Source organism: Pseudophryne corroboree, chromosome 5, assembly GCF_028390025.1.
Source record: "Pseudophryne corroboree isolate aPseCor3 chromosome 5, aPseCor3.hap2, whole genome shotgun sequence".
NCBI lineage: Eukaryota > Metazoa > Chordata > Amphibia > Anura > Myobatrachidae > Pseudophryne > Pseudophryne corroboree.
Window position 1 is genome coordinate 34082382 of NC_086448.1, and position 22164 is coordinate 34104545.

Sequence of the window (22164 nt, forward strand, 5' to 3'; positions counted from 1 at the left end):
TCGTAACAACTAGTATGACTGACTATGACGGTATAAAGAATGAAAAAAAAACCACGGTTAGGTGGTATATATTATAATACAATTATGGATGGACGGACTACCTGCCGACTGCCGACACAGAGGTAGCCACAGCCGTGAACTACCGCACTGTACACTGGTTGATAAAGAGATAGTAGTATACTCGTAACAACTAGTATGACTGACTATGACGGTATAAAGAATGAAAAAAAAACCACGGTTAGGTGGTATATATTATAATAATACAATTATGGATGGACGGACTGCCTGCCGAGTTCCGACACAGAGGTAGCCACAGCCGTGAACTACCGCACTGTACACTGGTTGATAAAGAGATAGTAGTATACTCGTAACAACTAGTATGACTGACTATGACGGTATAAAGAATGAAAAAAAAACCACGGTTAGGTGGTATATATTATAATACAATTATGGATGGACGGACTGCCTGCCGAGTGCCGACACAGAGGTAGCCACAGCCGTGAACTACCGCACTGTACACTGGTTGATAAAGAGATAGTAGTATACTCGTAACAACTAGTATGACTGACTATGACGGTATAAAGAATGAAAAAAAAACCACGGTTAGGTGGTATATATTATAATACAATTATGGATGGACGGACTGCCTGCCGACTGCCGACACAGAGGTAGCCACAGCCGTGAACTACCGAACTGTACACTGGTTGATAAAGAGATAGTAGTATACTCGTAACAACTAGTATGACACTATGACGGTATAAAGAATGAAAAAAAAACCACGGTTAGGTGGTATATATTATAATACAATTATGGATGGACGGACTGCCTGCCGACTGCCGACACAGAGGTAGCCACAGCCGTGAACTACCGCACTGTACACTGGTTGATAAAGAGATAGTAGTATACTCGTAACAACTAGTATGACACTATGACGGTATAAAGAATGAAAAAAAAACCACGGTTAGGTGGTATATATTATAATAATACAATTATGGATGGACGGACTGCCTGCCGACTGCCGACACAGAGGTAGCCACAGCCGTGAACTACCGCACTGTACACTGGTTGATAAAGAGATAGTAGTATACTCGTAACAACTAGTATGACTATGACGACGGTATAAAGAAAGAAAAAAAAATACCACGGTTAGGTGGTATATAATTATACAATTATGGATGGACGGACTGCCTGCCGAGTGCCGACTGCCGACACAGAGGTAGCCACAGCCGTGAACTACCGCACTGTACTGTGTCTGCTGCTAATATAGACTGGTTGATAAAGAGATAGTATACAACAATATACTACTATACTGGTGGTCAGGCACTGGTCACCACTAGTCACACTGGCAGTGGCACTCCTGCAGCAAAAGTGTGCACTGTTTAATTTTAAATTAATATAATATTATGTACTCCTGGCTCCTGCTATAACAACCTGCAGTGCTCCCCAGTCTCCCCCACAATTATTATAAGCTTTTATACATTGATGTGCAGCACACTGGGCTGAGCTGAGTGCACACAGACTGAGTCACACTGTGTGACTGCTGTGTATCGTTTTTTTCAGGCAGAGAACGGATATAGCAGAGAACGGATATATTAAATAAAAGTTAACTTAACAACAACTGCACTGGTCACTGTGGTAAACTCTGTCTGCACAATCTCTCTCTCTCTCTCTCTCTTCTAATCTATTCTAATGGAGAGGACGCCAGCCACGTCCTCTCCCTATCAATCTCAATGCACGTGTGAAAATGGCGGCGACGCGCGGCTCCTTATATAGAATCCGAGTCTCGCGAGAATCCGACAGCGTCATGATGACGTTCGGGCGCGCTCGGGTTAACCGAGCAAGGCGGGAAGATCCGAGTCGCTCGGACCCGTGAAAAAAAAAGTGAAGTTCGTGCGGGTTCGGATTCAAAGAAACCGAACCCGCTCATCTCTAGTACTTACCAGCATATTCCGTTGTACTTTACAATTTGGAACAAAACAGTAATAGAACAAGGCTGGGCAATAACAGGGAGGGAGGGAGGGAGGTGAGAGGGCCCTGCTCGTCGGCTTACACTCTATAGATCTCGAGCCGATTTGCTCATCTCAGGATGTAGTGTAAAAGCTGGAAGGAAATATCAGAATTACAGAGAGCTTCTGTCAAGTGTTACATGGAATTACCCAGCTGACTGAGGGGATAATGCCGGATAAACTCCAGAGACTGTACATCAGTATTTTTCCGACCCAGAGAACCATTAAATGATCTCCCGCTGAAGTGTGTAAGTGCAGAGACAGGCGCTTCTTCGGGACACTTTCACAGCTATCTGCGGATGCCTATTAAATTCCTATTGAGCCAAACAATGTTTAGTCTAGTCAGTCAGGAGAGCGAAATGACTATTATCAGTGTCGGCTAAGTGATAGGACAGAAAGGGATTTTTATTCTGCAAACAAGTCTCAGAAAGACCGCGTAGGGAGCATAATGCGACCACAGCGGCATAAACGCACCGTCCAGGGCCTCCGCAGCGCCGCTCAAGGCACCACATGGCCTGTGAGGGGTTAATGTTTTCGGCTGGGAGGAACTCAGAGAGTGGGCCGGGGGGCCCATTGGCTGCAGCATGAGAGGGGGCTGGCCTGTCATGCATATAGGCAGCCGGCAGGATACTTCCTGCCTCTCTTCAGCCTTTTCGTTAGGACTGCAAGTATCACCCTTCTTACATTTTAACTAATAGCTTTATTCTCTGCTCACATCTCTGCTCACATCTCATTATTCTTTTACATTTCCCTTCCTCTGATATTTAACCCCTCTTTCTGTTATTCCTACCCTTATAATCTTTTTAATCTTTGCTGTCCTTCACTTCTCTTAGCATATCTCTTACTATTTCAGCTCTCCTTCCCCTCCAGGCATGGCCGCTAGACGTCCCACCCGCTCCGCTGGCCTCCCCGCCCGGCTCATAGACGCGTCTGCTGTCCAGCCGGCACGGGGAAGACAGGCTGCAGCGGCCGTACGGGAACCCCAGGGCGCGCGCGGCCGGGCTCAGCCGCCCGCCCGGGCTCCCCCGCGCGTGCGCTCTCCGTCCCCGCTGCTAGCCGCGGCGGGGAACGGAGCGCTGGGCGGCCGGAGAAATACGCGGCAAAGAGCCAGGGATGGTGTCCTGCCATCCCTGAGCTCGCCGCTCGCTACACGCGGCTGCCCTGATCACGTGGGGCCGGGACAGAGCTCCCGGCCCGCGGATCAGCAGCCGCAGGCCAGCAATGAACACGTGGGAAGTGGGGGTCGGGAGGGGGGTCGTGCGGCTGCCAGACCTGCACAGGGCAGGCAGCGCGCGCGTGGCACCAGGAATACTGCCACTAGGGGGGCCCAGATGAGGCCTGTCCCCACTGTTCACCCCTCCCCCTCATCAAGTCAGGTCCAGCCCGCGCCCCCCCCACGACAGGGAGGGGCGTCGCCCCCGCCCCGCTACTGCACACCCTCCTCTACCGATCCCCGCTAGGGAGGGGCCCATACGTCGGGGGCGTTCTGCGTCCGCCCGCGGCGGCGTGCCCCACCGGGCCTCTCCTGCAGGGGGTGCCCCTGTGGCGCCCCTCCCCTCCAGGATACCGCGTCTGGCTCGAGGCGCTGCGTCCGCCGTCCACGGCCATGCGCCTCCGACGGGGGTTCCTCACCCCAGGGGGCGGCGTGCGCAGTCGGGGGGTGTCCGTTCCGCACCTCCTCGCGGCCGGTCATCTCCCGCTAATGTGGATACGGAGGGGTCACATGCCTACATTGTGCCTCCTCCCGCCAGTAGCGATGACGGTTCAGTTTCTCCTCCGGTGGCCAATACGCGAGATCGGAGAAGATCGCGGCGGGAGCAATTGGCGCGGGATTTCTCCCTGCGGGACGGCGATACCGTGACGCCCGACAGTGAGGGATCATCGGGGTCCTTGCTCCCAACGGGGGGTTTACTATTCTCCCGTAGGGAACACGACCCGCGTGGCGGCTCTGAAGTTCCTACGCAGGCCACGGCAGCGGCACCCTTGGTGGACCCCACTGTTCTGTCCGCCATTTGTGCGGCTGTTGTGTCGGCAGTGGCGCCCTTGTTATCCCCCGTACCCGGGGGACTTGGGCGGTCCTCCACTTCTTTGGCGGATAGCATTGCGCAAGCTCTTGCCCCGCTTCTGTCCTCTGGCGCGACCGTTCCCCCGCCTGCCCCGCTCCCGGCTGCGGCAAACTCGGTGGAGGAGCGGGGAAACCATGTCTCTTTTGTCCCCCCAGCCGCGGACGTCAGGAGAGAAATGGAGTCTGTCGGCGCTTCCGCGAGTCGACCAGTGGCCGTCGAGACGGACGGTGTTCCCTCTCGTGCAGGTGAGTCTTCATCGGACCCCGACTGGTCCCGGGGAAGCGCGGTTACACCCCTTAGCGGCTTAGGATCGGTTTCTCACTCCGGCTCCTCTAGTGCTGGCGGCAGGGTGCGTAAGGATTCTAGCAAGCGCAGCCGCAGGCGTCGGTACACGGACTCTTCCCTTGCCTCCACGTCCTCAGAGGGCCTGTCCTCCTCTGATGGCGGACTGCACAGGGTTAAGCGCCGCAGACGACGCGAGCGTCGGTATTCGACCTCGTCCGCCTCCCAAGTCTCGGTGGAATCGGACACCGTGCACTGCGCTAATACGGCGGTGCAACGTGGTCTTAGGCCCCGGGTCCGGGATAGAATCCGCAAGGGCCAATATGTTAATATTTTCGCTCTCACTAGTGACGATAGAAAAGCCTTACTTTCCGCCAAGAAAAAGGGGCAGGGCAGCGAGGACGCTCTGCGCTCCTACCCGAATTGGGTACGCTGCATGTTGATATTTGCGGCATGTTACCTAGAGACCCGCCCGGACGAACATATGAACATAGTTCGATATCAATTCCTCATACATGTTCTGTACCACAAGTATAAAGGGTCGGCCTGGCGTCGTTATGATGAGGATTTTCGCCGAAAACAGCACGGGCGGCAGATCTATAACTTCGGCAAGAAGGATGTGGAACTGTGCTCGGAACTGACCCAGGGTTCGGCCGGCGCTGAGGAGAGCGGCACAGCGAAGAGATGGGCTAAGCGTCCCACCCCTCGTTCTGCCGGCTTTCGCGGCGGTTCAGGGCGCGCGGGGCATGGAAAATGCTTCGCTTTTAATAATGCACAATGCGACTTAGGTAGCCGCTGTCGTTTTCGTCACTCCTGTATCCGATGTGGGGGGGGCCACGGGATTAAGGACTGTTCCAGTCCTGGGGTCGGAGGTGCGTTCGGTCCTCAGACCCGGCAGAGCCGCGCGCCCGCGGCCTCTAGCGTTGGCCATAGCCCCCACCCCAATTAGGCTTCGGGCACTCCTTCCCTGGCTGCGACGGTACCCGCGCCCGGCTGACGCCCATTTCCTACACTCGGGATTCGCGTCGGGCTTCCCTTTACCTATACATGGGCGTGTGGGCCCCGGGACGGGCACGAACCTGCGCTCGGCCAGGGAATTTCCCGAAGTGCTCCGCCAGAAGGTCGAGGCCGAGGTGTCGCTAGGTAGGATGGTGGGCCCTTTCCGGGAACCCCCCTTGCCGGACCTCGTATTGTCCCCCGTTGGCATAGTTCCCAAAAAGACCATGGGAAAATTTCGCCTTATCCAGCATCTGTCCTGCCCTCCAGGGTCGTCGGTTAATGATGCCATCCCTCCGGATCAGTGTAGGGTTGTTTATCTATCCTTTGACTCAGCCATCGACACCATCCGGTCCTTTGGTCCTGGGGCAATGATGTGTAAATTGGACATCCAGTCAGCGTTCCGCCTCCTCCCGCTGCACCCGTCCGCCTTTCGGTTTATGGGTTTTCAGCTGGACGATGGTTTTTACATCGATCGGTGCCTCCCTATGGGGTGTTCCATCTCTTGCGCCTACTTCGAGCGTTTCAGTTCTTTCCTCCACTGGTGTCTCCAGCAGGAGACGGGCGAACGGGGCATTTCGCACTACTTAGACGATTTCCTTTTTATCGGCCCTTCAGATTCGGATCGCTGCCTCCTTTTGCTGCAGGGGGCTCTCGCCCTCTTCGCGCACTTTGGTGTTCCGGTGGCACCTGAGAAGACGGAGGGTCCCTCCGCCTCCTTGGTTTACCTCGGGATTCAGATTGATACGGTCGGTGGTTTGTGTAGGCTCCCCGCGGACAAGGTGTTGCGTTTGCACGATGGTATCCTATATGCGCTGGCGGCGGGCAAGCTCACGCTCAAACAGGCTCAATCCTTATTGGGCCTGTTTAACTTTGCTTGCAAGGTGATACCCATGGGTAGAGTCTTCTGTAGAAAATTGGAACGGGCTACCATGGGGGTTAGACACCCACATCATTTTCTTCGATTGTCTCTTGAAATCCGAAGGGATTTGCGCATTTGGGACGAATTTCTTATTCGTTTCAACGGCATCCGTATTTGGCAGGAGGCGGCTGTGTCTAGCCCAGCCCTGGAGCTTTTCACAGACGCCTCTGGCGGTTACGGGTTCGGAGCTTATTTTGCAGGCCGTTGGTGCGCGCGTCCCTGGCCTCCGGCCTGGCTTAGCGGGGGCCTTACGTCAAATATGCTGTTGCTGGAAATATTTCCCATTTTAGTCGCTCTGGAATTGTGGTGCGCGGCCCTGCGGAACAAACAGGTTATCTTCTGGTGCGACAATTTGGGCGTGGTCTTTGCCATAAACCGGCAAAAATCCACTTCCTTGCCGGTTCTGCGGGTCCTTGCACAGATAGTCTTGCTCTGCTTGGTGAACAACATTACGTTGCGAGCAAAACATGTCCCTGGCGTGCGTAACGAAATTGCGGATGCCCTGTCGCGCGGCGATTGGCAGCGGTTTCGGCGCTTGGCTCCTGCAGCGCTACTCCATGGGGAATTATGTCCTGCTTATGTGTGGCAGGTCATCCACCCGGATTGGAGGAGTTAGCACACAGATCGTTGGCCCCTGCTACGTTTGCGGCCTATCGTGCCGCCTGGGAACGGTGGAGTCGCTTCCTCATGGAGCGAGGCCAGAGTGGTAAGACCTCTCACACTTTACTCTTAGAATATATCTGGATGCTGTACTCCGACGGGATTTCGCGGGCGTCTGTTAACAGGATTCTGGCGGGTATATCATACTTTCTGCAGCTGCGGGGGGAAGCGGATTTTACGAAGTCCTTTTTCCTCCGGCGGGTGTTGAAAGGTTGGGCACGGGCGTCCCCGCCCCTCCCAGATACTCGTCTGCCGATCACTGGGGCTTTGCTGCGGCGGATTTTGGGATCCCTCCGGAGTATTTGCTCCTCGGGATACGAAGTTCGCCTCTTCATGGCGGCCTTTACGATGGCCTTCCACGGCGCGTTCAGGGTGGGCGAGCTGGTGGCCGTCTCTCGGACTTCTGCCTCGCCCATGCTGGCGGCCCACGTCGTCATACGTCCCGACGGTTTGTGGTGCAGGATTCAGCGCTCCAAGACTGACGTAGCCGGCAGGGGGCAGTGGGTTCGAATGGGCCGGGCCAGTTCGCGGGGCATTTGTCCGGTTTCCGCGGCCCTGGCTTATTCGTCCCTTCGGCCTCCAACGCCCACTGGGTGGCTCGTCCATAGCGATGGGTCCCCGTTGACCAGATATCAATTCCGGTCGGTTTTGGGGCGTTGTATCTTGTACCTGGGTCTATCTCCGGCCGACTATGGGACTCACTCTTTCCGCATCGGCGCGGCTTCAGCAGCTGCTGCGGCGGGTTGGTCCGAAGTCGAAGTCCGGGCACTGGGTAGGTGGAGGTCTGGTGCAGTCAGACGCTATATCAGGCCTTTTCCTCCCAGTGCACCCATTTGAGGACTAGCCGCTCGTCGCAACTGCATTTTGCGGTTGTGGGGGCCTTGAGGAATTTTTGTTTTATCGTTGGTTTTACTACGGCTTTTGCCGGCTAACGAAGTTTCGTTTTTGCCTCAAGTCAAATTGGGTGGCCCAACCCCCCCCCCCCCCCCCCCCACCCATTTCCACTCCCCGTTAGGGACGTAGATAGGTTCCCCATTTAGCAATGCCGTATTTTATGTAATTTCTGACCTTCATTAAACCCTTCTTTTACAGGACGGCGGTTAGATCCGCGCTTTATATGATTCGTGGGCCATTCGTACATCTATTGGCTGTCCGTGTCGGCTCTGGCCTACGACACAACCCGTTTTCCTGAACTGCGGGCCGTGCGCTGGTTGGGGCGTAGAGGCCTCCGCTGGGACGGCCTGCGGGACTGGCTTAGGGCTGCAGTTGGCCGTTTTGGGTATCCGCTGTTCTTGGTGGTACATCTCGGGGGCAATGATTTGGTACACCGCACGGGCCTTGACATTCGCCTCGTGATGCGGCGCCAGCTGCTGGCACTTATGGCTGAGTGGCCGTTTTGCCTGATCCTCTGGTCGGACATGGTCCCCCGGCGATCTTGGCGTGGAGCCTTTAACCCGGGGGCGATTGACTTGGTTCGGAGACGGGTCAATTCGGTGGTCGGTAGTGCTGTCCTCCAGCATGGTGGCCTGGTCGTGCCGCACAGTGGTATCTCTTTCCGGGATCCGACTCTATACCGGTCTGATCTTCTGGGATGACTTTATGCACGTCCTTCGGTCCCCTTCGGTAGTTGTTTAGGTAACATTAGTTAAGGTTTAGTCGTTCATTAGTGTCTAGTTAGTTTTGTCGGTTTTTTAGCCCCTCCTCTAGTTAGTTGTTAGTTCGGTGGCGGCGGCAGGTTGGTAACCTGGCAGTTGGCCGGTTTAGGAACGGTTACTTAATTTTTAACCATGACTTCAAGGTGAGAAGTTGGGGTGTGTTTTAGAAACATTTTCTTAGTCGTTTGAATTAGTTTCCGGGCATCACTTTACCAAGTGGAGCCCATTAATTGGTAAAAACATATGTGGATGGCGGGGCTGGTGGCCCGAATTTTTTACCTCATAGGGGCGGAGCGTACCTCCGTCCCTACAACTGTTGGTGGGCAGGGGTAGTGGCAGAAGGTCGACCCCTGTCCTTGGATTTTTGAATTTTTAATGTCCAGGATGCAGGCAGGAGGCCGATCCCGGAACATTGGGGGCAGAAGGCTCCCTCACACATATGTTTTTATTGCTTACTTTTTATGTATTACAATGTTTTTTCACCCATGTTACTTTATTATGTTAACCGTTCTTCTCCCCGCCACCTTAGTTAGAGAGGGAAGTCTACATTTTAGTTTTAGCATTTAATAGGCCTTCCTCTCAGTCAGAAAATAAAAGCTGACCCCTTTCACGCCAACTACAGTTGTGGTGTTTTTATTTCATAGAATGAGTGTGCTTGAGTGGTGAGTGGATGCATCTGACGTGTGGGGTTTAAGACCGCGTAGGGAGCATAATGCGACCACAGCGGCATAAACGCACCGTCCAGGGCCTCCGCAGCGCCGCTCAAGGCACCACATGGCCTGTGAGGGGTTAATGTTTTCGGCTGGGAGGAACTCAGAGAGTGGGCCGGGGGGCCCATTGGCTGCAGCATGAGAGGGGGCTGGCCTGTCATGCATATAGGCAGCCGGCAGGATACTTCCTGCCTCTCTTCAGCCTTTTCGTTACCCACCCTCCCTCCCTGGGGACTTGTTTTTCTGCTTTACAGCTGTGTTCATTGTGTCGGCTTTGGGTGGCCGGTTTAGGAACGGTTACTTAATTTTTAACCATGACTTCAAGGTGAGAAGTTGGGGTGTGTTTTAGAAACATTTTCTTAGTCGTTTGAATTAGTTTCCGGGCATCACTTTACCAAGTGGAGCCCATTAATTGGTAAAAACATATGTGGATGGCGGGGCTGGTGGCCCGAATTTTTTACCTCATAGGGGCGGAGCGTACCTCCGTCCCTACAACTGTTGGTGGGCAGGGGTAGTGGCAGAAGGTCGACCCCTGTCCTTGGATTTTTGAATTTTTAATGTCCAGGATGCAGGCAGGAGGCCGATCCCGGAACATTGGGGGCAGAAGGCTCCCTCACACATATGTTTTTATTGCTTACTTTTTATGTATTACAATGTTTTTTCACCCATGTTACTTTATTATGTTAACCGTTCTTCTCCCCGCCACCTTAGTTAGAGAGGGAAGTCTACATTTTAGTTTTAGCATTTAATAGGCCTTCCTCTCAGTCAGAAAATAAAAGCTGACCCCTTTCACGCCAACTACAGTTGTGGTGTTTTTATTTCATAGAATGAGTGTGCTTGAGTGGTGAGTGGATGCATCTGACGTGTGGGGTTTATGACTCTTTCCCTGGAGTCTGGTAGTAAATGGCTGCAGGTTTATTAGTGTGACCGAATGCCCGATAATGAACATCTATAGCTTGTAAGTAGCCGTACTTGGGGTAAATTATTCCCAAATCTGTGTTCTTCCAGCCGCTTACTGCTGAGACAGCCTGCGCGCGACACTCAAAGCACGCTGGAACTTGTATTGCCACAGCATCCTGATAGCCACAACAGTATCAGCGGATTATGTCTGAGCCCTATTTCTTATAGCACAGTCTTCCGCCCTTCTGGTTCACTTCTGTCATTTTCAGCCTTGTGTTTATATCATCAGGCAGAGCCGTGTGTTAATGTTGCACCAGGCTATGATTAGCTCTGCTCTCTGTGTATGACGCAGCTGCATCCTCATAGCACATTGTTGTGTCTCAGAGCCATGACAATAAGGTTTATACCTGTGCATGTAGAAACTGGGCTGAAAAGCATGTTATTGGACCAAATGTAATGCCTCCCGAATTCGGCGGCCGTGCGGACTCAAATGTTTCCCTTTTTTCCCTCTAAGCAGCATTTTTCTGAATTAGTGGGTAATTGGGAATAAACTAATTGAATGAGTTTAATGGGCAAAATAAAATAAGTTTCACAGAGATGGGATGGCATTATTCAGTGTTTTTATACAATTTTGGAAAAAGTTGGAGAAAAAAAACTTTTAGCTCCAAATCGACAAGTTCAGAAACCCCTCTCCCACCAATACAAAGCCTCGCCATACCTGTCCTACATCATTTAACACATTATTATGCTTATTAGAGAAAATCACTAGAAAACTGATGTCTTTATTGGCCAGATAATACTATTAAACTTCTACTGCGTGGTCATTCATTGGAAGGGGACGCACTAAGGGCCTAATTCAGACGTGATCACTCGCTAGCTATTTTTTGCAGCGTTGTGATCAGATAGTCGCCGCCTACAGGGGGAGTGTATTTTAGCTTTGCAAGTGTGCGATCGCATGTGCAGCCGAGCGGTACAAAAACGTTTTGTGCAGTTTCTGAGTTGCCCAGGACTTACTCAGCCGCTGCGATCACTTCAGCCTGTCCGGTCCCGGAATTGACGTCAGACACCCGCCCTGCAAACGTTTGGACACGCCTGCGTTTTTCCAGCCACTCCCAGAAAACGTTCAGTTGCCACCCACAAACGCCCTCTTCCTGTCAATCACCTTGCTAACGGCTGTGCGAATGGATTCTTCGTTAAATCCATCGCCCATCAACGATCCGCTTTGTACCCGTACGACGCTCCTGCGCATTGCGGTGCATACGTATGCGCAGTTCTGACCTGCTCACAGCGCTGCAAAAAACGCTAGCGAGCGATCAGGTCTGAATTAGGCCCTAAGCCCATTCCATTGTGGGGAGAGACGCTGTGTCTTCTCCACTAGTGCTGTGGGAGCTGCTTGGAGCGTCTATAAGTTCTCCCCCTTCCCGACCCATTGGGACTGGTGAAGCACAGGGTGCATTGGCGCCCTGTTACAGGGCTGGTTCCTGGAGTTCCGCTCCTGTCATGGGCATACAGGTGGAATTGACGACTGTTCAGAGATGAGCGCCCACAGAGTTCCGTGCGCTTTCAGTCGGATCTCTTGCACCAAGTATAGGGTTGGTGCACGTCTGCTCTGACAAGTCACGCGGTGTAATCGTTTTATTGGTTCTCTTGTCCCGTGCGGACGATCAGCCGGTCAGCAGTGTTACTGGTCCAGTGTAATGAATGCCTCTCGCCTCCCATTATTGTAGCGTCCGTCACCATAAGTGAGGAGAGGGTCATTCTAAAACAATATAGCGCGTGTGGTTACATGCAGCCGGAGACACGTCAGCAGGCTTCTCATTTGCAGAGATAAATTCATGCCTGGCTGATGCAGTGGGTATTAAATAAGCCCAAGCGTCATCCTCATAGCTATTTAGGGGCCATAAATCCAGGGGATTATTGAGCGCAGCTCGGAAGCCATCGGTGTGTGGAGAAGGTGTCAGTCTTCTGCTCATCACTTTTACATCAACATCCGATGGGGATCAGGGGAGAAGCTGCGCATGGTCGTCACGGATCGCAGGAATATTCTCTCCTACATGAATAGCGCAGCGCTTGCATAGTGATGTAGGTGCTTGTTCTCAAAATTAGCCTCCCATCCCCCCAAATTCATATACAAATTGGGGCCAATTCTCATGTCATTAAAACATTGTTATTTTTATTTTGGAACCAGTAGAGAAGGGCAGTGAATTTTTTGTAAGAGGTGGGGTCGTAGCCGGTAATGACGTGATGTGGAGGGCCCAAAAAAGTTGTGACTAGGGGTTTTAGACCTGATAATTATATTATCATATCACCACTCTTGGCAGCAACAAGGGGATCAGTACTAAATGCCGCCGGCCAGAAACCCGGCGGTCGAAATACCGACGCCGGAATCCCGACCACACAATCCCGACAGGGGTGGCGAGCGGAACGCAGCCCCTTGCGGGCATGGTGCCTCGCTACGCTCGGCACACTATTATAGTCTCTCTCTATGGGTGTTGTGGACACCCACGGAGGGAGAATATGTCGGGATTGTGGCGGTCGGGATTCCGGCGTCGGTATTTCGACCGCCGGGATTCCGGCCGGCGGCATCTTGACCGCATCCCGCAACAAGAAATTCTAGATTGCCGAGATGTATTCAAACACTTGCAATCCCTTCACTTCTCCTTCAGGAGCCGGGAACTGTTGTGCGCATGCACTGTGTGCTGACCACGCATGTGCGAGAAATGAGTGCCGGCGAAGGATCCTAGGGATCTCCCTCCAGTAGTTTTTACAGAAAGTAGCCAGATGGCATTAGCTATCGGGGGCAATCTCCGGAATGCTTCACATTCTGGAGCTTGATAAATTCGGTAGAAAAGCAGCCCCCATACAGCAGCTTTCTATGGAGGCTGCTTTTGCAATCGAAAATGTAGGAATGCAGATACATTTAAGTGATAGTGTGAATTTGTGGATATCCTCCGAAAATTTTTGTTTTGTGGGAATATCCCACACATTTACTTTGGTAATTAGGCCCTTAGGGGAGGCTGGACCCTAAAATCTGCCCCTGCGTTACTGCACGACAGCATTTAGATCATGAGTTCAATTCCTGACCAAGGTCATATCTGTGTGGAGTTTGTATGTTCTTCTCATGACTACGTGTGTTTCCTAAGGGTTCTCCACTTCCTCCCTCACTCCAAAAACACACAGGTGGGTTAGGTGATAGGGAATATAGATTTTAAGCTTATCTGCGCCAGGCAAGGCCGTCCACAATTCTTGGGACACAAGATGCTGGAAGTGGTCATTAATGACGTCAGAGGCCCTCCTTAAAAACGCCTGGGTTTTTTTCAGACACACCCAGAAAATGGCAGGTTTCCGCCCAGAAATGCCAGCTTCCTGCCAGTCAAACAGCGGCTGCATTGCGATCACAATCTGTACGCCATTTCTGTCGCTGTTTACCTTCGTGCCTGCGCAATGCGAATGCTATGCATGCGCAATTGTTCGCAAGGTGATTGACCGGAGGAAGCCGTTTGTGGGTGACAATTGAGCGTTTACAGGGAGTGTCCGGAAAAACGCAGGCGCGCCCAAGCGTTTTCAGGGCGGGTGTGTGACGTCAGCTCCGGGCCCGATCAGCCTGATGTGATCGCACTGGAGGAGTAAGTCCTGGGCTGCACACAGTGGATTTTTGTAGCTCAGCGTACACATGGGATCGCACACTTGCACGGTGAATATACACTCCCCCTGGAGGCGGCGACTATCTTAACGCAGGACAACAAAGTTTGCAGCCCAGCGATCAGGTCTGAATCCCCCCCAGAGAGTGCTGCATACTTGCCTAGTTTGTAAAAAGCATGTAGGCGATATTGTGAAAGTAACACCTATAAGCGCGGAACGTGTGCTGCTACTTCTGAGTGGCGTGCCATACACATGACTTACATCCAGATATAAATGAGCCTGAAAGCTGGTCTCGGTGACATCATTATGGGGGTGCAGGCTGTGCCCGGATGTCACCCTCGGAGGGGGTGGCACCAGAATGCCTGCTCCTCTGCAGTGATAGCCGGGTGCTGCAGTGTGACATTATCCTGCAGCACTCGGTTCCTATCACAGAGGCGGAGTCAAGAATGCAGAAACTAGTCTCGGGGGGGGGGGGGGGGGGGCGGGCCAGCATCTTTCTGTTAGGCTACACCCCCTTTTTGAAAGCACACCGGGTGTTACCAGACCCAGTGACTCCTTTGGCTAGGCTTACCGTAATATCTCTTTAATTCGGGACACCTACCAATTACACAGGTTCTGTAGCTGATTAATACCAGGTTAGATGCAATTGATAGGTGTGCCGAATGAAAGAGATATTACGGTCAGGGCCGGTTCTAGCCCTCGTGGCGCCCCGGGTGAAAATAGGGGCGTGGATTCATACAGGGACATGGTCAGTTATGCCCCCTGTAGAGTTGTGCCCCCAGTTGAGTAGCGCCGCTTACAAAAAAAATAAGCCGGCGCCGCTCCTCGGATTTATGGAAGAGACGTCATGACGTCTCTCCCATAGATCAATTATGGATCATAGATCAATCCCAGAGGTCAATTATGACACCTAGCGTCTATGTGCCAGTCCCACAATGCTGTGCGATGACGTCATCACGCACTGCACAGCAAAGGTCCTCTCCACGAAGGGAAAGTAGACGGGTAGCGTCTAGTTTCCTTCACAGCACCGGGGGGCACTGACCAACAGTAGCGGATCTTGCCATGGCGGCGGCGCCCTCCGGAAGGCGGCGCCCCCGGGCAAAAATCCCGTGTGCCGCTAGCAAGATCCGCTACTGATTACGGTAAGCCTACCCAAAGCAGTTAGTAAGATCTACTTATTGATGATAAGACATAGATACTCCTCAGGACTTGCTCGTGTAGTCGTTCTATAAGTGGTTCCATATAAGTGGCCACGAGAACCCTTATTTAAAGATGCATGTAGCTATAGGGATCATTGTGCTTTATAGCCAATGCAGGGAATGGCATCTCAGATTTCTGGAGGTAAGGTGCAATTGGGGAGATTGCTCGACTCTTCAGGGAGTCAGGGAGATTACTATTATTCCAAGGAGTCTCCCTGTCAGTCGGGGAGAGTTGGCAAGTATGGAGTGTTGGTAATGGAGCGCGCTCCTGCTATTATCTCCATAGCGCCTTTACTGAGGCTGTCCTTTACAAAGATGGCCATCAGGATAGCGGGGTTGAGAGACCCGAGATTGCGTCTGGTGATGGTGGATCTGGGCATGGAGAGGATAGGGGATGATGAGAGGGTGAAAGAAAGTAGATGGTGGTCAGAGAGAGGGAAGGAAGAGTTAGAGAAATCAGAGAGAACACATCGGTGGGTGAAGACAAGGTTGAGGATCGATATGAAATACCTCCAATCAAAATCCCGACGTTCAAAATCCCGACACCAATTGACCGATGGTCAAAATCCCGACAAGGTCAAAATCCCGACATGTAAAATGCCGACAGGTCAAAATACCGACATGCGTTTTTGGTTGTTTTTTGTGTGTGTATGTCGACATAAGTCAACATGGACACCATATAAAGTGTACTGCGTCCCCTCGCATGGCTCGCTGCGCTCGCCATGCTTCGGGCACGGTGCCTCGCTGCGCTCGGCACACTATTATATTTCCCCTCCAGGTCCACTGGGATGGTAAAGTATGAACAAGTCGGTTTCAATGAAAAAATCATGAAAAACTGATGTCGGTATTTTGACCTGTCTGCATTTTACATGTCGGTATTTTGACCTTGTCGGTATTTTAAATGTCAGGATTTTGACCATCGGTCAATTGGTGTCGGGATTTTGATTGGAGGTAAACTGACTGCATCCCGGTTGAGGGAGTGGCCGAGATTGTGAGTAGTGGTGGAGGACCATTGAGAAAGTCCAAAGGAGGTGGAAAGGGCAAGAAGATTAGTGGAAGCTGCATTAGTGATGTCGATAGGAATGTTAAAGTCACCGAGGATGATAGAGGGGAGGTCGGAGGAGGGAAAGTGGGGAAGCCAGGCAGCAAAGTTGTCAAGGAAAGGTGAACAGCGGCCAGGGGGGCGGTAGATCACTGCCACATGGAGGTGATTGGGGTAAAAGAGGTGGATAGTGTGGACCTCAAAGGTGGAGAAGGTGAGAGAGGGCTCAGGTGGGATGACAGGAAAGGTGCAGTTTGGAGAGAGAAGGATGCCCACGCCTCCACCCTGGCGGCCATCAGGTCTGACCGTGTGGGTGAAGGAGAGGCCTCCATAGGAGAGGGCAGCAGGGGAGGTGGTGTCAGAGGAGGAGAGCCAGGTTTCAGTGATGGCGAGAAGGTTAAAAGAGTGGGATATGAAGAGGTCGTGAATAGTTGGCAACTTGTTGCAGATTGATCTAGCATTCCAGAGTGCACAGGAGAAAGGAAGGGAGGGGACAGGGGAGATGGGGATCAGGTTGACTGGGTTCTGAATGCGTGTGGGCAGTCTAGAAATTTGGGTGGGGGGTGACCTAGCAGTGAGGATTGGTATGGGACAGGATCGAGGAGCCATAATTCCAGTACAGTAGTGTTGTTCAGAGGAATAATATGGAATGGAGTGGGTGTAATTTAGAAAGAACAATAAGGGGGGTGTAGTAAAAGCAGAGACAGTGCAAACCGTTTTATTTGGAAAATAATGGAAGGAACGGAAATGCTGAGAATGTTACACAGTGGTTGTAGAGAGTATAAATGAAGTGCAGAGAGCAATGTGTGAGAGCAGTATGGCTGTGTGAGGTCAGTGTCCAGGCTGTGCGGGCCATCTTACCACTGTGTGTATGTGCGCCATGGTACTACACGGCTGTGTAATACTCAGCTTCGGGGAGACTCTTGTTATTGATGATACCGCTGTACATGTACTGTATGATTAGACAGTCCGCTATATGCACCACTTCACCTTCACCACCTGTTACCAATTTACCATGAGTACGGCCATGCCCCTGCAATAGAAAACCCTGGTTAACTCTCACTGCATGCCCCACCTTATATTCTCATTCTGCCGGAGTCTACTATTAACCAACTTCTGTATACCACAAATTATATATAGCAACAGTGAGAAGAGGAGAGAGAGCAGGTGACTATGCATCTAGGACCGCAGGACAGATGTGGTCTGCAGATATACCGGGGAAGATCTTCAGTCCACTGGTGGTTGGAGTTGCAGTACAGTACACAGGTTTCCACTCCAGATGCTGAGTGTGAGTGAGAGCAGCAGGTTATTGCTGACCTCTACTCGGGGGAGGTTCTGCGTCTGCTCTTCATCTGACAGCAGTTGTACTGTATTGCAGGAAGCCACAGTTCTGCAGAATAATGAATTGTTTATCATAGTCAATGGCTTTATTATACCACTCTCACACACAGTCCATAAACTATTTACCAATTGGACTAAACCTATCCAAACCACTATAAGTCCTTCCCCAGCAAGTTAATTCCCAGATGGATTAGGAAGAAGGGAAGGGAAAAGTGCTACGGATGGAAAGGGAGTTGAGTCAGTCTATGGGGGAAATTTACTAAGCTCCCGATTTTGACCGAGATGCCGTTTTTTCATCAAAGTGTCATCTCGGTAATTTACTAAACACTAATCACGGCAGAGATGAGGGCATTCGTAATTTTTTGCAAGTCCAAGTAAAAAATTACGAATGAATACACCATCGGTCAAAACGCGGCTGTTTAAGTATGAATCTCGGTCATTTACTAAGAAGTGCAAAGCAAAAAAAAAACAAACACTGCCGTGAAAAATTACAACTCGTAAAGTGCTAAAAAAAAACAGACCTTTTTTTTTTATTCGTGATTGGATAGGCATGCACGGATCCATGAGATCCGTGCATGTATATCAGTGGGAAGGGGTGGGAAAGTGCTTATTTTTTCAAAAAAAATTGCGTGGGGTCCCCCCTCCTAAGCATAACCAGCCTCGGGCTCTTTGAGCCGATCCTGGTTGCAAAAATACGGGGAAAAAAATGACAGGGGTTCCCCCATATTTAAGCAACCAGCATCGGGCTCTGCGCCTGGTCCTGGTCCCAAAAATACGGGGGACAAAAAGAGTAGGGGTCCCCCGTATTTTTAAAACCAGCACCGGGCTCCACTAGCTGGACAGATAATGCCACAGCCGGGGGTCACTTTTATATAGTGCCCTGCGGCCGTGGCATAAAAAATCCAACTAGTCACCCCTGGCCGGGGTACCCTGGGGGAGTGGGGACCCCTTCAATCAAGGGGTCCCCCCCCCCCAGCCACCCAAGGGCCAGGGGTGAAGCCCGAGGCTGTCCCCCCCCATCCAATGGGCTGCGGATGGGGAGGCTGATAGCCTTTGTTGTAAAAGAAAAGATATTGTTTTTAGTAGCAGTACTACAAGGCCCAGCAAGCCTCCCCCGCATGCTGGTACTTGGAGAACCACAAGTACCAGCATGCGACGGAAAAACGGGCCCGCTGGTACCTGTAGTACTACTACTAAAAAAATACCCAAAAAAAGACAAGACACACACACCGTGAAAGTATAATTTTATTACATACATACACACATACATACATACTTACCTTAAGTTCCCACGCAGGTCGGTCCTCTTCTCCAGTAGAATCCAAAGTGACGTCACCGCTGAGCAGAAAGTTCCCATCATTGGTTATAATGTAGCGCATAGGCGCTACATTGTAACACTGCCGTGTGCTGCCTGTCAGTGAGGACAGGACCACACAGCTGATCAGGAGAGTGCTACAACGTGGCGCTCCCTGATTGGCTGAAGAAACCCACTTAGACAGAAGTCAAAGTGGGTTTCTGGCATTCGTGGAAAGGTGACCCATGTGCAAACATGGGTCCCCTTTCAGTTCGTGGTCGGGACACCGTTTTTTTTTTTTTTTTTCAAGTACGTGGATTACCCCTGGATTTCCCGAGGAGCCTGGACCCCTGGATCTCGTGAGTATAATTTCTTCAACAGGTACCCCTTGGATTCTACTGGAGAAGAGGACCGACCTGCGTGGGAACTTAAGGTAAGTATGTATGTATGTAATAAAATTATACTTTCACGGTGTGTGTGTCTTGTCTTTTTTTGGGTATTTTTTTAGTAGTAGTACTACAGGTACCAGCGGGCCCGTTTTTCCGCCGCATGCTGGTACTTGTGGTTCTCCAAGTACCAGCATGCGGGGGAGGCTTGCTGGGACTTGTAGTACTGCTACTAAAACAATATCTTTTCTTTTACAACAAAGGCTATCAGCCCCCCCATCCGCAGCCCATTGGATGGGGGGGACAGCCTCGGGCTTCACCCCTGGCCCTTGGGTGGCTGGGGGGGGGGACCCCTTGATTGAAGGGGTCCCCACTCCCCCAGGGTACCCCGGCCAGGAGTGACTAGTTGGATTTTTGATGCCACGGCCGCAGGGCACTATATAAAAGTGACCCCCGGCTGTGGCATTATCTGTCCAGCTAGTGGAGCCCGGTGCTGGTTTTAAAAATACGGGGGACCCCTACTCTTTTTGTCCCCCGTATTTTTGGGACCAGGACCAGGCGCACAGCCCGATGCTGGTTGCTTAAATATGGGGGAACCCCTGTCATTTTTTTCCCCATATTTTTGCAACCAGGATCGGCTCAAAGAGCCCGAGGCTGGTTATGCTTAGGAGGGGGGACCCCACGCATTTTTTTTTATTATTTTACAGTGTTTAATTAAAAAAATAAAAAAAAATAAACCCCATCACGGATCACACAGATCCGGCCGAGATTGATTGTAAAAAAAGTCGGCAGTGTTTTGCTAATCACTGCCGTAAAAATAGAAAAAAAAGCACGAATGACATCGACATCGGAACAAAAGAAAAACCCGAATACGACAGCTTAGTAAATTAGTCGTAATCAATTCAAAAAGTTGCAGTTTTACACTTTCGATGTCATTCGTGATTGAACTTTGACCTGAAACGGGAAAATACGAATCTTAGTAAATTTACCCCAATGAGTCGATATCCTGTCTATTAGCCAAGGCATTTTACTGATGGAAATAGAGCTGATGAAGTTAGGGAAGGGTTGGTGGCATCCTCTCAGGGTAAATCGGCACTGCTGGCATCCTCTCAGGGTGAAACGACACTGCTGGCATCCTCAGGGTGAAGCGGCACTGCTGGCATCCTCTCAGGGTGAAGCGGCACTGCTGGCATCCTCTCAGGGTGAAGCGGCACTGCTGGCATCCTCTCAGGGTGAAGCGGCACTGCTGGCATCCTCTCAGGGTGAAGCAGCACTGCTGGCATCCTCTCGGTGAAGCGGCACTGCTGGCATCCTCTCAGGGTGAAGCGGCACTGCTGGCATCCTCTCAGGGTAAATCGCCACTGCTGGTATCTTCTCAGGGTGAAGTGACACTGCTGGCATCCTCTCAGTGTCAAGCGGCACTGCTGGCATCCTCTCAGGGTGAAGCGACACTGCTGGCATCCTCTCAGGGTGAAGCGGCACTGCTGGCATCCTCTCAGGGTGAAGCGACACCGCTGACATCCTCTCAGGGTGAAGCGGCACTGCTGGAATCCTCTCAGGGTGAAGCGGCACTGCTGGCATCCTCTCAGAGTGAAGCGGCACTGCTGGCATCCTCACACGATGAAGTGGTTGCTGGCATCCTCCCAGGGCGAAGCGGCACTGCTGGCATCCTCTCAGGGTGAAGTGGCACTGCTGGCATCCTCTCCGGGTGAAACGACACTGCTGGCATCCTCTCAGGGTGAAAAGACACTGCTGGCATCCTCTCAGGGTGAAGCGGCACTGCTGGCATCCTCTCAGGGTGAATCGACACTGCTGGCATCCTCTCGGGGTGAAGAGACACTGCTGGCATCCTCTCAGGGTGAAGCGACACTGCTGGCATCCTCTCAGGGTGAAGACACTGCTGGCATCCTCTCAGGGTGAAGTGACGCTGCTGGCATCCTCTCCGGGTGAAGAGACACTGCTGGCATCCTCTCAGGTTGAAGCGACACTGCTGGCATCCTCTCAGGGTATAGAGACACTGCTGGCATTCTCTCCGGGTGAAATGACACTGCTGGCATCCTCTCAGGGTGAAGCAACACTGCTGGCATCCTCTCAGGGTGAAGACACTGCTGGCATCCTCCCAGGGTGAAGTGGCACTGCTGCCATCCTCTCAGGGTGAAGCGGCACTGCTGGCATCCTCTCCGGGTGAAACGACACTGCTGGCATCCTCTCAGGGTGAAACGACACTGCTGGCATCCTCTCAGGGTGAAGCGGCACTGCTGGCATCCTCTCAGGGTGAATCGACACTGCTGGCATCCTCTTGGGGTGAAGAGACACTGCTGGCATCCTCTCAGGGTGAAGCGACACTGCTGGCATCCTCTCAGGGTGAAGACACTGCTGGCATCCTCTCAGGGTGAAGCGACTGCTGGCATCCTCTCAGGGTGAAGTGGCACTGCTGGCATCCTCTCCGGGTGAAGAGACACTGCTGGCATCCTCTCAGGTTGAAGCGACACTGCTGGCATCCTCTCAGGGTATAGAGACACTGCTGGCATTCTCTCCGGGTGAAATGACACTGCTGGCATCCTCTCAGGGTGAAGCAACACTGCTGGCATCCTCTCAGGGTGAACACACTGCTGGCATCCTCTCAGGGTGAAGCGACACTGCTGGCATCCTCTCAGGGTGAAGTGGCACTGCTGGCATCCTCTCCGGGTGAAGAGACACTGCTGGCATCCTCTCAGGTTGAAGCGACACTGCTGGCATCCTCTCAGGGTATAGAGACACTGCTGGCATTCTCTCCGGGTGAAGAGACACTGCTGGTATCCTCTCAGGGTGAAGCGACACTGCTGGCATCCTCTCAGGGTGAAGTGGCACTGCTGGCATCCTCTCAGGGTGAAAAGACACTGCTGGCATCCTCTCAGGTTGAAGCGACACTGCTGGCATCCTCTCAGGGTATAGAGACACTGCTGGCATCCTCTCAGGTTGAAGCGACACTGCTGGCATCCTCTCAGGGTGAAGCAGCACTGCTGGCATCCTCTCAGGGTGAAGCAGCACTGCTGGCACCCTCTCAGGGTGAAGCGGCACTGC

General features: G+C 52.1%; 1 protein-coding gene across 1 annotated transcript; it reads left to right on the plus strand.

The window, feature by feature from the left end:
- Positions 1-3390: 3390 nt before the first annotated feature.
- Positions 3391-7924, plus strand: LOC134927143 (uncharacterized). The gene is made up of 2 exons (XM_063921210.1): positions 3391-4317; positions 6862-7924. Exons 1-2 carry the CDS (start codon positions 4248-4250, stop codon positions 7767-7769), a joined length of 978 nt encoding a protein of 325 aa, XP_063777280.1. The 5' UTR covers positions 3391-4247; the 3' UTR covers positions 7770-7924.
- Positions 7925-22164: the final 14240 nt, after the last annotated feature.

What these genes read in the sequence shown, in the direction of transcription:
- LOC134927143 (XM_063921210.1), top strand. Translation starts at nt 4,248, where the DNA reads ATGGAGTCTGTCGGCGCTTCCGCGAGTCGACCAGTGGCCGTCGAGACG. An exon ending in CGGTGTTCCCTCTCGTGCAG is followed by an intron (nt 4,318 to 6,861) that starts GTGAGTCTTCAT and finishes TATGTGTGGCAG; the next exon opens with GTCATCCACCCGGATTGGAG.